Source organism: Myodes glareolus, chromosome 20, assembly GCF_982192425.1.
Source record: "Myodes glareolus chromosome 20, mMyoGla1.1, whole genome shotgun sequence".
In the NCBI taxonomy this organism is placed as follows: Eukaryota; Metazoa; Chordata; class Mammalia; order Rodentia; family Cricetidae; genus Myodes; species Myodes glareolus.
In genome coordinates this window covers 6,312,148-6,326,895 of record NC_142045.1, presented here as the reverse complement: position 1 = coordinate 6,326,895, position 14,748 = coordinate 6,312,148, and the positions used below count along the sequence as shown (strand labels likewise).

General features: G+C 45.9%; 1 protein-coding gene across 3 annotated transcripts in view; it reads left to right on the top strand.

The window, feature by feature from the left end:
* The window catches only part of Tmem154 (transmembrane protein 154), a 44,862-nt gene extending 33,734 nt beyond the window's left edge, over window positions 1-11,128 (top strand). For 2 of the 3 annotated variants that reach the window (XM_048424484.3, XM_048424486.3), the window contains one exon: window positions 7,547-8,240. In XM_048424484.3, coding sequence (XP_048280441.3) covers window positions 7,547-7,748 — 202 coding nt within the window. In that variant the 3' untranslated portion in view covers window positions 7,749-8,240. Of the gene's footprint in view, window positions 1-7,546; window positions 8,241-8,378 lie in introns of those variants that run through there. The other variant, XM_048424488.3, reaches the window with a different exon arrangement.
* Window positions 11,129-14,748: the final 3,620 nt, after the last annotated feature.

Below are 14,748 nucleotides of genomic sequence, written 5' to 3'. Positions count from 1 at the left end.
AGAAAGCAGGGGAGGGGCAGCAGATAAGGGGTGGATTTAATGCCCATCCTCCTGATGAAAGAAGGCTTCTGGAACCCGTTTGCAGGGTCTGTCAGATGTCCTCTGGGCTTCTGGGAAAGGCAGCTCTGACAGAGCCCTTCCCAGCCCTTGACTTTCACTTCCCTGTTCTCGCTGACTATACTTTCCTGCTCCCCTTTCATGCTCCCCCCTTCTCTCCATTTTTTCTCCCTTCATTTCTCTTGCCCTGTAACCCCCCCATCTCTGCCTCTGTCTTGAGTTGGGATCTTATTATGTAGCCCAGGCTGGCCTTGGACTCATAATCTTCCTTCTTCAGCTTTCTGAATATTGGGATGATAGAAGTATTGACACAGATTGACATTTTAAGTGTATACATTTGCTATTTTTTAGGGTACATTAATGTCACAGAATAATAGATGTCATTATATTTTTATATATCCCTCTAGTTTACTTTGATCAAATCCCCCATTAACCATCTCTTAGCCTTTTACCTGAGAGTGGACATTTTTCTTGAACTATGGAGTCTAGTTTCTGGTCTAGGAATGGAACCCCGGACCTTGTACCTGCCGGGCCAGTGTTCTGCTACAGTGTACATGGGAGCCCCCAAATAGGATTTTAGCAAGGACCAGATCTACGCAAAACACATCAAGACCTTTGCAGCGAGGTTGTCATGGCCAAAACAAAAACAAAATAATGATAGGAAAAGAAAGCAAAGGAGTTGGGGGATCTCTATTCTTAATTTCCCACCTTAGTGGAAAGTGGTTTTTCCCCATAATCCCCTGTTATGTGACTTGCACCAGACAAAGAAGTCTTTTCTGTGGTATTCAGAGTCTAGAAGAGGGACAGGGGTAGCCCAGAGGGGAAAGAATTTCCTCGCCAACATTGTTGGGTTCTGTCAGCACACGATGATAAGAACAGATCCATTTGGTGGGTCTTACAGTTCCGGTCTCTAGGGAAGGCATACTCCTCCATTGTCTGGCCCCACCCGTACAACACCCATCTCCCAAATGCCACGAGACAGTGGTCCAACCCTGACAGAGTCTGCCTGGTTCTGGCTTATCCAGACTCACAGCATGCTCCTTTCTCCTGAGTCACTAGGCAGACAGTGCTTCTGTCTGCTGGGATGGCGTGAACACAGACAGGGAGGTGCACATGTAACCAAGTGCCCATTGTCTGCTCCGCATCTCTGTCCATAGGTGGAGTTTATTTTGTGCCACAGTGCAGAGACAGTAAGGTGTTAGGAGATGTCTGTGGTCACTTCCAATGTTGCTTTGGTAGTTTCTTCCCTTTCACCCCATCTAGTCCCTTAAAAAACCAGTAACAGCATCCTTCAAGTGCACAAACATGAAGAGCGAACTAGCCAGGTGTAGTTGCACACACACTCGAGAGGCAGAGGCAGGGAGATCTTTGAGGTCAAGTCGAGCCTGGTCTACAGAGCAAGTTCCAGGACAGCCAAGGCTACACAGAGAAGCCCTCTCTCAATATATACATTGAACTTGTTTAGCTCAAATCTAGATCTAGTATCACGAGGGATACAAAATAATAGTTTGTGCCCTCCAGACAGATAGGACAATGTTAAAGACAGGAGTGAAAGAGTGTGTGTGCATGTGTGCGTGTGCGTGTGTGTGTGTGTGTGTGTGTGTACACAAGATTATGTCTCCACAGCAGGCACGATCTCTGTGTCTTGGGCTGATTGCTAGCCTCATTGCTAGTAACTCCACCCAGGCCAGGCCTCTGTCGGGAAGAAGGGACTTTGTATTGATGAGAAAGGAACTCGATCTAATTGTTAAATGACTTCGTGCCAAACTGATCACTGCACTCCCTGAAACTGAGTCAGAGCGTCCAGGCCTCCAAAGGGCTTAGTGATGGCGTATTGCCATCTTCAGAGACAGCTGCATTAGCTGCGGCCATAGCTCAGGACTGCTGCACGATAGATGGGCAGGGGGACAGGATGGCTGTCCAGTCTGGACTAACAGAGTCGCGGCTCCGAAGTGAGGTACTCGAGCTGAATCTGCCCCAATTCTGCTGGCAGCATGCCCGTCAAGTGCCTTCTTGAAGACTGTTTGACAGTCTGTCCTTCTGTTCCTGTGTGTGCTGTGGAAAGGTGTTCCGTGTTCTTCCCATGTTTACGCAACACTTCTAGACAAATTGCTCGTTAATGTCGCTGTCAGAAATAAGTTGCTCAAACTGCGCGTGTGCGCATGACGGCAAGCAGGGACGGCAGAGCGCGGAGCCGCTATTGTGTTTGCCGCGGCTCCGTGGCAGCTCGCCAAGGTATTTTTAACAGGGAACTCCAGGGTTTGCTAGAGTTAAAACACGCATGGCTTATTTGATCGTTTCCCAGCGATGACGAACAACCAGAGGCAGCAGCGAGCATGGAACTAAATAAAAGACTGAGCCTGCAGTGGGGGATGCCCTGGGCCACGGTGCTGGGGCTGTGAGGGGCTGGAGGGGCTGTGGAGAGTTGTGGGGGACTGTGGGGGTGTGGAGTGTGGGGCTGTGGGGGCCTGTGGGGGCTGTGAGGGGCTGTGGGACTGTGGGAAGTTGTGGGGGGCTGTGGGGCTGTGGGGAGTTGTGGGGGGCTGTGGGGGTGTGGGGAGTTGTGGGGGGCTGTGGGGGTGTGGGAGACTGTGGGGATGTGGGGGACTGTGGGAGTGTGGGGGTGTGGGGGTGAGGAGGGCTGTGGGGGCTGTGGGGTGGTGGGGCTGTGGGGAGGAAGTTTCTGACTAACTCACTGAACTGGTGGACATCGCACCACACAGAACGCCAGGAGGGCAGCTGCTCTCTGGGAACGGCCTGATGTCTCATCAAAGCAGAAGCAGCTTGTGTCTATGCCGGGACTCTGTCAGCCCTCTATGATGTTCCAGAGGTCATGAGTACTTTGCTTTTGAGGAGTTAAGTAAACGCTACTGCTAAACAAAATGCTCCTCCTTAGAAATTCAAAGTGCGCTTCCACAGACATTTTAAAGCCTTTGAGACTTTGTGGCAATGTTCCAGATAACTAGTGAGCCAGTGCTCAGTCTGCAGAATAAGCATTAGCAGTAGGCATGGATCTAAATGCCAGGCCTGTAGCATGGGGTTTACCTGCATTTTCTCTCACTTTTTTTTCTTTAAGTGTGTGGTGCTCAGGACTGAGGCCAGAGCCTCTCTCACACTTTACCTCTGGGCTACATCTCAGCCCCTCATTTATTCTTTACAACAGCCCTATAAGCTATGTAATTATTAGGCGTGTTTCACAGATGAGAGCAGACAAGGGAATTAGAGCTAAGAAAGGTTAACTTGCCCATGGTCACACAGCAAGGACGTAACTGAGCCCTGATTCAAACTCCAGTCAGATTGAGTGTTCTTCCTATGCTGAGAATCCACTTGGTAGTGTATCCCAGACTGTAACTATCGTAAAAGCCACCAAAAAATGGGAACTACCCAGCACTAATACCCACAACAAGAGGAACAGAATAATCATATCTAAGGTTGGAATATTTATGTACTGGAATGGGAGAGGGTACAGTGGGTGGGGGAGGGTATGGTGAGTGGGGGAGGGTACAGTGGGTGGGGAAGGGTACAGTGAGTAAGCGAGGGTACAGTGGGTGGGGGAGGTTACGGTGGGTGGGGGAGGGTACAGTGGGTAGGGGAGGGTACGGTGGATGGAAGAGGGTACAGTGGGTGGGTGAGGGTATGGTGGGTGGGGGACGGTACAGTGTGTGGGGGGAGGGTATGGTGGGTGGCAGAGGTTCAACCTTTAACCTGTGGAGGCAGAAGCAGGAGACTTGGGATGGGGCTGCTAGCCGACAGCTTAGCTCCACGCTCCTGGAAAGACTCAGTCTTAAGAGAGTGAAGCAGGGAGTGGCGGAGCCGGACACCAGATACCCTCTTCCAGCTTACACGCCCTAAGCATCCATGAACATGAACACACACGCATACACACATGTTCCCCCCCCACACACACACACAAATTTATTTACTTATTTGATTCATTTATTATTTGATGCTGGGGATTGAACTCAGAAACTCTCACAAGCGAAGCACAAGCTTTACCACTGATCCAAACCTTCAGTCTTTTTTACCAAGGGATGTAAAAGGTTTGAACAAAGGAAAGCCATCGTGGTGCGCTGCGAAATCAAAGACAAATGAAGGGACCCTAACCAGCCCAGGTCTGGCAAGCACAGCTCTGGCAGGCCTTGCCCATCTCTCTGATTCTCTCTACCTTGCTAAAAACTGTTAGATTACATTCCTAAAGCTAGACCCCAGGGTCTGTTCTCATATTTGGCCACTTCCTTCTCCCGAGGCTGACTACTAAGGTCCAGAAATCAAAGTATTGAAGCCCACCAACCAAGAGCCCCCTTTGGATTGCCGAATTAACATGCCCAATTAAAATCAGACACCTCATCCTAACACAGGTTTTTACCTTTATAAACTGCCATTTTCCCATGTGCCACATCTGTCTCCTCTCTATCCAGGGGAGTCCTTTGTTCTCTCAGACAAATATCTCTGCCCACTTTCCCTTGTTCCCTTCCCCTGCTCCCTCCTCCCCTATCTCCTGTCTGTGTCTCTTAGCCCTGCCCTCTGTCCCTCTGGGGCAAATAAATCTCCTTTGTGCTGAGAACTTGGCCTTGGGGGTCCTGAGATGATGCTTTTCCTTTCAACAATAATGTGAAGTTATCATTTCAAATTCAACCAGATCTCTTGCAAGTAAGTCCCAATGTACATTTTGTTTGGAAAAGTGACCATGCACAGATTAGGCCGGATGTGAGCTGGGGTCGGATGTCAGAAGACTCATGGGGCACTCTCTAGAGATTAAACATGATTTCCCCTGGCACCAGGTGGGAGTCATTAATGGAGAGCTGAACGTGATAGCTCACACCTGCAATCAGCACTCAGGCAGCTGAAGCAGGAGGATCACTGTCAGTTCAGGGATAATCTGGCCTGCAGAGTAAGACCCTGTTTGAAAAAGAAGCAAAACAAAATAAATCGCCTGGCATGGTGGCATGGTGGTACATGCCTGCAATCCTAACACCCAGGAGGCGGAGGCAGGAGAATCACACTGGTTTCAGGTTAACCTGGTCTACAGAGTGAGTTCTGGAGCAGCCTGGGCTACTGGTGTGTGTGACTGTACTCAGGAGGGATGAACAGCGAGCATCTACCTGCTCCAGATAGGGAACTGATGACTGACCAGAGCGAGGATACCACAGAAGTCCAAACTGGTGGTCCCAGGAGTTTTCCTAGGGTTATTTACAGAAGCAGAATGACTCAGAGACAGCTGCATCACCAAAGCCCACCCCAGCATGGGTGACAGCTCACAAAGCTGGGGACCTGGAGGGTAGGGCACAGCCTGTGGGCAGCTTTACAGGTTGTGGTGCAGCTGGTCTGAGTGTCTTCCAGTGTCCTTTCTGCTTTCACATGCTTGAGAGGGAGGGGCTCACTGAATCTGGTCAGTTTTGGGAACTTCCTGAAGCCTTTGTAAACTTCCCTGCAGGATGGGATGTTTCACCTCACTTTAGCCTACTGTCTTCTCTCCCACTTAACATTGTGGGCCTTAACGACTTTCCTCCAAGACGGAAGGTTTTCCTTTCAGAAGAAACCACTGAACAGCAGCCACAAATGAGACCCCACCTCCAAGAAGACAAAACAAGAAATTAGAACAAAAATTAAAAAGCTGGAGATGATTTGAAGGATAGATAATGAACCAAATTATTCTTCCTACCTAAACCAGTAAAAAGATAATTGACCTAGTTTATATGAGCAAAGTTTATCAATAATTAAGTTAGCAACATTGAAATTACCAATCAATGTTTGAAAAAAGTATATTCTTCTTCGTAATAAAAAGTAAACAAAAACAAAAAGCTAAGCAAAAGTACAGGTAAAGTAAATATAATAGCTTTTTCACTTAGAAGAAGGACCATTTAGCCAGCTGGTGGTGTCGCACACCTTTAATCCCAGCACTCAGGAGGCAGAGGTAGATGGATCCCTGTGAGTTCAAGGCCAGCCTGGTCTATAAAAGTGAGTTCCAGGATAATCAGGGCTGTTACACAGAGGACCTTGTCTTCAAAGAAAAAAAAAAGGAACCTTTAACAATGGGCCTGAAAGCACCCAAAATTCCTTTTTTTCCTAAAAATTCCTCTTGTAGAGACATATACAAAGGGAATTAGAAGTGTTCATAAAAGTTAAAAATTAGAAGTAGCCTAAAGAGTTAGTTATAATATATGTTATAAGAAGTTATAAATATTGGTTAGAGATGGATATTATTGTTGTTTTACGAATCTTTTTCTAGTCGTCTTTCCTTCTTCCCTCCTCCCTCCTTCATTTCTTTCTTTAGTACTGGGGATTGAATTTAAAGCTTCAGCATATGCAAACACCCTACTATTGTACTGAATTCTTAAGTCTCATTTTAAAAATTTATTTAATGGGTTAATAGGTCTCTGTGTAGCTACTCAAAAGGAAGGTGGAGATGGGAAAAATGGGGGAGATTTTACTCTGTGGGTTGCGGTGCTGGGATTGAGCTGTAAGTGTGCTAGGAAGAGCCATACCCCAAAACAATGTGCATATCAAGATCCTATTTTTGATCAAAGAATAAAATATCTTTAGAATAGAAAAATGTTCGGGAGCATACACGCTGCAGTACCAGCTATAGTGAAGGTTCTGGTGTTTTTATTCTGTTTTGGGAGTTAGGATTGCTGGAGATAGAACCTAGGACTTGCCTCTGGTAGCCAAGCATTCTACCACTGTCTGGATACATCCCCAACCCTGTGTTTTCCAATTAAAAAAAACGAACATGGACTGGTTTTACAATAATTTTGAAAACCATTTCTGTTAAAACCATTGGGCAGAGCTCAGTGTTACAGGTAAGAGGGTCTTGCTAGATAAGGTCATAAAAAGGAGAACATAGTCTGGGGACTTCTGATCCACAGAGATGGCCTTCTTCCCTGAGCAATGCTGTCTTCTTACCACCCTGTTTCCAAGAAATGGAACCTTCACTCACTTCCTTTGAGGTTTTCAGAATGATGTGATTAAAGGTTTGTTAGTACCTAACTCTTGGAGAATATTACTCCTTTAGTGTGTAGGGGATGTTGGTGATCAAAGCCAAGTTATAGACTTGAGAGTCCGCATGCGTTCTGGCACTGAGTTATACCCCAGAGGAGAGGAATTCCATTCATTGTCCACATTTAATAAGTTTTGTTCTAGAGATCATTCTTTTGTTTATTCTCCTGCATCAGTGTATCGGATACAGTTCTGCCCCCTTCTCCCATGCTTCCCTTGTTCCCACAATTAACACACACACACACACACACACACACACACACACACACACACACACACACACAGAGAGAGAGAGAGAGAGAGAGAGAGAGAGAGAGAGAGAGCTGTGTCTCTCTCCCCTGTCAAGGACACATCTATCTATTGACTGATCTATCATCTATTGTGGTTGTTTTGTTTGTTTTTCCGAGACAGTTCCCACTGTTTCCCAGGCTGTAATTGGTGACTACAGGTGTAAACCCTAGCTAATACACAATGTTTTGCTGTACCTCCGTAGACCGAGTTGGAAGACTGCAGTAGACTGCATACACCTGACAGCCAAGGAGAGCAAGCACAACTGCCCACTGTGGTCATTCATACTTTTCCTTGGAAGTAGAGTTGGCCAACCTAGAGATGCACTGGAATGTAGTAGAGAGGACACCAAACCCAGAGGAGAAGCAGGAAGCAAGAAGTGGGGCTCTGCCTGCTCTCCAGGATAATCAAGTGGCTTCCTGCCATACTGGGGAAAAGCTGTGAAGTCAGATATTGGACAAAGATAGCCAAACTAGAAACCAACAAACCAAAGAAGCATAAGTTAGCCAACAGCATGGTTATGTTCAATGACCAGGTTCATAGCTTACAACCATTCACACCCCAAGAGACCTATGATGGATTTCTGCATGGTGCAGAGAGCATGCACCAGCCCCTCTGCGGGCTTGAACAAGACACAGTGTTGAATACAAGCCAGGACCACAAACTCTGAAGGGAAACAGCACATGTGTGTTTTATTTGTTTGTCTGTTTGTTTGTTTTTGAAAAGACATTTGGCATCTATTCATAGGGAATGGGATTAGATTTAATTAAACGAGAGAACCCCCAACTCCATCTGGTTCCCCCATCACTGGGGAAGGATTTGGGAGAGCTAGGGTTTGTCTATTGGTGCACAAGAATTTCTCCTTTAAGAATCAAATATAAAATTCAAACTGCCCCTTATTTGGGAAGTTGTAAGGTGAAAAGTGCTGGCTTTCTGATCGTTTAGACTCCTGAGTCACCTCTGCGATAGAGGGATCGCCTTTCCCTGGCTTCTTGGAGATGTGCTATTGTTCTGTTCTGTGTTTCTCTCTCTTCCAGCGACAGTGAGTCCTAATCTGAGCTGTGTTGGTGTTCTCCAAGAGCACGCTCCCTGAGGGCACCTGCTGTGCCTGCCTCGGGAAGATGAAGAGGAGACAAGTTCCATTCGTTTCAAATCAGCGTAGACACAAGACCGTTTTACTGTTTCTTCCACCACCCCCTCTTCGGACGATGACATCCCATGGACTAGTCCTAGGAAAGGCCTGGCTGCCCATCAGAGGAACTCAGGGTGCAGAAGGAGCTCTTCTGGTCAGTGGGCGTCCTCTCCTCACTCACTCTGATCACCTTTAAGTCGCCATCACTGGTCTGCTTCACTCCTGAGGATTCGAATAAGGAAGCTGGTCTTCTTCCGGGTCACCTCACTACCTCCCGGCTTTGGATGACACTGTCTCGTTATTAATGTCCTCTGACAGGTCAACTCTCGTCTTCTGGGACTTTCCTCACGTCATACCACGTCACAGCGAAGACACCAAACAAAGCAAGTGTTTCATATCCACACCATCCCAGGGGGCTGTTGGGCTTGTTTCTCACCTGCTAAGGACATAAAGCAAGGAAGGGCACAGCCCCCATGGGAGATCCCTGAGTGGCTCGTAGACTTGCACCCAGCCACATCTCAGTCACCTTTGAAAATGGTGGAGAAGAAATAGCCATCGTTAAAGAGAGAAACAACCTTTTTCCTCTCCACCAAGATCACCTTGCAACATCTCAAAGCTGTTGTTTTGATCTTGTCTCATCCCACGGGCCTGTCCTGTACGGGCACGCGGCATGGAATGCATGCAGGCTGAGATCATCGTGGAGATTCTCAAGGGTGAACAAGATAGATCTGTACCTGTGGCAGCTGCGGCTCGCCGTGCTCTGCAGTCTCTCCTGCACCCTATGGCCCTTCCTGTTGGGCTGCGAAGAGTCCCCAGCCCTCAACACAGCACTCCGGGAGGTGGCTATCAGGCCGTCACAGAAGGTGTTCTGCTCGAGATTCCTGGACATCCATGTGCTAAAAACTGTCGCGAAATGCAGAAGGGTCCACTAATATCTTCTCCTCCATCAAGCCCACCAGATTTAAATCCTTAGCTTTCTAGCTCTGACCTTTGAAAGGCCATCTAGCAAATTGAGTCCTTAGCTCTCCTGGGATGCTTGGTATTTTATTCCAGGAAAGAAACAAAGAATGAGAATTTTATTCTGCTAGCCACATATAAACCGAAGGGAGATGAAGCTAACTGAACTTTTTGCTGCTGAATTTGGAGTCTGTGTTTGAAAGGCTACCTTCATGCGCCACAGAGTGCCTTCTGCCTCCTTGAGGCCCCTTCATCGAGCTCTTGCCTTCTGAGTTATGCAGATAATTTTATAGGCAGAACTTCAGGCTAGGGTGGTCTCTCTAGACAGTGAAAGACAAGTCTGGTTGCGTCAGATCCTGGCTCTCCCGCTGTCCTGGGACTTAGCTCTGGGACTTGTGCTCTGACAAAGGACAGTGTTCAACAGTGCATCCTCAACAGATTGGTCTGTCACATCCTCAGCGTTCTGACATGGCTCTGTCCCTGCCCTTGGACATTCACAATCAATTTGTAACCTGCTCTGATCCTCAGACATTCAGCCAGCAAATGCTACCTTCTGAGTTATCTTTGCTCGTATTGTCTTCTGCTCATGACCGTTCCTTGAAATTTGCTCGTCTTTCTCTGAAAAGTCTGGTTCCCTCTTTCTCGGGCTGTCCAAGATCCTCGCTGACTACCCAAGCCTTTGGTCTGTTCAATATCAAACTTCGGAAGTCCTCAGAAGGGTCCGAGGTCTTGGACTGTTACTCTGGATAAAGCAATGTTTTGTGAGATGATAATGAAATTCTCATCCAATCTGCTAAAGAACCTCAAACTCCCAAAGAAACCAATTGACCTGCAAGACGTTGGGTTTACATCTGAGAACTGTGCTGGCTTCTCTAGATGCACAGTGCCATAGGAATTTTCTACAAAGCTAGTTTGCTCTGGCAAGACTCATGATGTTAGCATGGGTCAAGTGGTCAAGTAAACCCTAGGATCCTGAATCTTTTTATTATTAGAGAATCAGAGCACAGCATATGTATATGACAATTCCAAGAATTCTTTTTTTAAAAACTTATTTACCTATGTATACAACTGTTCCATTTGCTTGTGTGCCCACATGACAGAAGAGGGCATCAGATCTCATTATGGATGATTGTGGGCCACTACATGGTTGTTGGAACTTGAACTCAGGACCTCGGGAAGGATAGCCAGTGCCCTTACCCACTCTTTCCAGCCCTCCAAGAATTCTTAAAACAAAATATTTATCTTTTACATTATTAATAGAAAAAAAAGTCTCATCAGTTTGTCCAAGCTGGATAGCCAATCAGAACAAATCAGATTTTAAAATAAAGATGGGCAGGGAATATATCCCAGTTGGGGGTTGTTTTCCTCACCCACACAGAGCCCTGGGTTCAGGTCTTAGCATAAACTCAGTGTGGCTGCAGGAAGATCATTACTACAAGTTCAAGGTCATTCTCCACCGTAGAGGGAGTTTGTGGTCAGCTTGGACTGTGTAAGATCTTACTCAAAAAAAAAAAAAAAAAAACAAAGCCCCAAAAACCAAAAACAAAGAACCATTTTAAAGACACATGCTTTGGTGTGTGTGTGTGTGTGTGTGTGTGTGTGTGTGTGTGTGTGTGTATTTTAAAAGCAAAGTAGGTTGATAACATTGCCTGGGAGAATTTCTTTGGAAACTTGTTTCAATAAATACATAAAAATTTCCATTTGTGACTCTTTTTTTTTAAAAAAAAATAAGTGTATTGAATTTGTTCTTTGACAGGTTCCTATATAAAGAAGTGCATCTGATTACTGTGACCTTCACCCTCTCTAATCCTCCCCCCCCCATCACTCTCCCCAAGTCTCCTGCCCACACATGCTGTTTTATTTGTTTTGAGATACCTTGAGTTTAACCAGGATTGTCTGTGGGACCCAGGGTTTGGAACAAGTGGGTTCTTAAGTGGGCATATAATTAAAAACAATGACTGTCCCCAAGGATTCCTAGGTAGTCAATAGTTCTTCAGTCTCTGATTGACTGTTAATTGGCTGTCTTGTGTAGGCAGTCATAGGCACTGTGAGGTCATGGCTGTACTGCTGTGCCAAGTCAAAAAAGATAGGATTTCACAACCCTCTCCCCGCCTTCTGGCTCTTACAATTTTTCTGCCCCCTCTCCCCCAAGAATTCTTTCCTCTACAGGAAAAGGGGGCGGTGTCTGACCTGGAGTATCTGCAAAAACAAATGTTACTCCCTTAATCAGAGAGGCTTCTCTCAGCAGTGGCTGGCCCTGAATGCAGAGACCCACAGCTGCTCACGGTGCTGAGAATAAGTGGCCGTTGAGTGATCCACCCTAACCAGGCCATCTGCAGCTCTCAATGCCGGGACTCCTCTCTAGGACGGGCATTACTACCCACGTGCATGGACATAGTCCGGATCAACCTTGGCCTCCACGGGTGGCATGTACTTTCGTTGACTTACAGAGCTCTGGCAGTGGGAATAATACCAATACAGCTGGGAAAGTTAAACAAAAAACTTTCAGTGTGATCTTGCAATTGGGTTATAAAAAACAACCATTGGCACCATCTCTGGAAAAAGGCCTTATGTTGAGTAAACAAATTGTGGGTGCTAGTTTTGTCTTCTGTCAGAATAAGTGCAAACTCTAAGCCTTGTGGTGATAAGACACGATTTCCCACTGGGAAGACAATGCTGAAGTCATGTTGTGGGGAAAACATTGACATTTTATACTGAATTCAATTAGCACACATGACTTTTCACATTCTGAAGACACTCAGGGAGCATGCTGGGGTTTTCTTTTAATAGCTACAGTAAGCAGCTAGGAGCAGCTCCCCTTACAGACACTCTGCTACAACCACAATGGTCAGAGGAACGCCCGTAGCCTACTGAGGACCGGCATCAGTGTAACCTGCCGGCAGGTGCAAAACCCAGACAATCAGCTGCCCGAGCCATTGGTCTTTTCAGGTTCCCCTTGACGTTGCTATGGCTCTGTATTGTCTGATGCTGAAATCTGACTTCCCTCCTCTTGAGACGTACTGCTTCTAGGTTCCTGGAGTTTCATTTCAGGATGCTGTTAATCCTGTTACCTTTTCTCAACAACACGCCGTTCTCGGGAGGTAGTAATCAATATAACTGGACAAAACCATGACCTCTGTGCATGCTCTAAACTCTGAAGTATGTTGAGAAATTAAACACCTAAACCAAAGTGCTTGATATTGTCTGAGATCAGAAGGATGATTTAGAACTGTTGAACACAGCCGAAGGTGGAGTGTGTTTGCTTCTTTATGATTGAACTTGGATTGGTGAGCAGATGCAGGCAAGCTCGCCCTGCTAAGCCCATCCATCTCAATGTTTTCCTCGCCCTTCAGTTCTCTGTAAGTGGATACATGAATGCCACCAGCACACATTCTTCTGTTTCCCTTTTTGGGTTTGCATGTGAAGAATGGGCGACGTGCAGCTACCACGAAATAAGCATCTATTTCAGTGGAAAGTAATCATTGTGTTATTCTCAGATGAAATCGCTGAAATTATAAAACAGTATCAGAAGCCTGAAGGGTGCATGATTAAAAGGCCGGCTTTTGAAATCACCGGGATTGTAGTCATTCAATAATAATAATAATAATAATAATAATAATAGTAACAATGCAGTGCATCAGTGGTAATTTAACCCATCAGTGCATATCCTCGTACATCTCGGACTTAAGGTTCACTAAAAAGGGCTGTGTTCAGCTCCTTTATTTTACAAGCAGCTAGACCGGTTCTTTAGGAGGTCAGTTAGGTCAGATGGCCGTGAGTTAGAGAAGAGCCTCACCTGCCTCTGTCCTAGCAATGCACATATTCTAGGCTGTGGCCCCTTACATAAGATCTGTCCAGTGCCGGTGGGGTGGCTGGGAGGAGGGTCAAGGCCCTTGACACCAGCTCTGACAATCTGAGTTCAGTTCCTGGGACCCACATGTGGGACAAGGTACAGAATTGAGTCCTGAAAGTTGTTCTCTGACTTCCACATGTGTACCATGGAGCTTGCACACACGTGCACACACACACACACACACACACACACACACACACATTCGCATGTAAATAAGAAAGGCTTTTGTTTAAAGGATTGCCCACTTGGAGACAAGGGTCAGTGACAAATCCTGGCGTGAGCAAAGCCAGAGGATCCATCCCAGCACTGCCCGAAAATGACAGCAAGGACAGAAAAATTGCCCCATGACTACTGGTTAGAACTGATTCTTAAATTCATCAAAGTTTTAAGATGAATTGAAATTAGGTCTTCTCTTGTCTTCCATGTCAGAATAATGCATAGTAACACTTTTCGTGATTGAGGCTTTATCAGTGTCTGGTATACACGTGTGTGTGTGTGTCTGTGTGTGTGTGTGTGTAGGAATTATTCTCTTCTCACATTCATTTTTAAAACTTTATTTTTTAGTTGATTTTGATTTTATGCGTATGAGGGTCTTGCCGACACGTTTGTCTGTGCATCAAGAGTGAGGTGACCACAGACACCAGAAGTGGGCATGAGGTCCTCTGACACCAGAATCACAGACAGAGTTGAAAGCTCCCATGTTGGTTCTGGGAATCAAGCCTGGGTCCTCTTGAAAGGCACCCAGCATTCTTAAGCCCTGAGCCATCTCTCCAGCCACCTTCAGGGGCATTTAATGTTTTTTTTATTTAAAGTAAATAAGAGCACATGGATTTGTATGCTAAGTTGCTCACTCAGCAGTGATAGGTTGAAAAGGATTTCTAAATTAATTTAAACATGAAGAACTATGAAATAGGAGAGGGTTGCTTGTCATGGTTTTGCTTCCACGCCTGCTGATGGGTATCAACATACGGGCTAACACCGTGTTTACAAAATGTGCTGCTTACAAGAGGTAAAGGGCTCATTGTGCATCTTGCTAAGGAAAATTCATATGATCCTGCGCTGTAAATGAAACGATTACCCTCAGGATCGCACTGCTTTGATCCACGCACCTCTTTAATAAATGAGACAATCCCAGTCCCAAGCATTCTTTCAGAACCGAAACTGCTTTATCCAAAGTCATCTAGCTCCCAAACTCGGTTTTCTACATCTCTGTAAGATAATATTATTCTTGTCTTTATTCTTCCTTTCCGAACATCTTTGTATGAAAGAATGAACTCTGTGTATGGAAATGTAATTTAAATTATTTTTAGTAAAAATGAAAAGAATACTAGAGATCAAACCTCTCTCTTTCTTAATGATTAACTCTTCTTCATGGCTTTGTCCCAACTCCGCCTTCCACACCTTGATGTCGTAACTGAGCGTGACTGAATTGACAGACTCATAAGGCGTAGATGAGATGAAGACA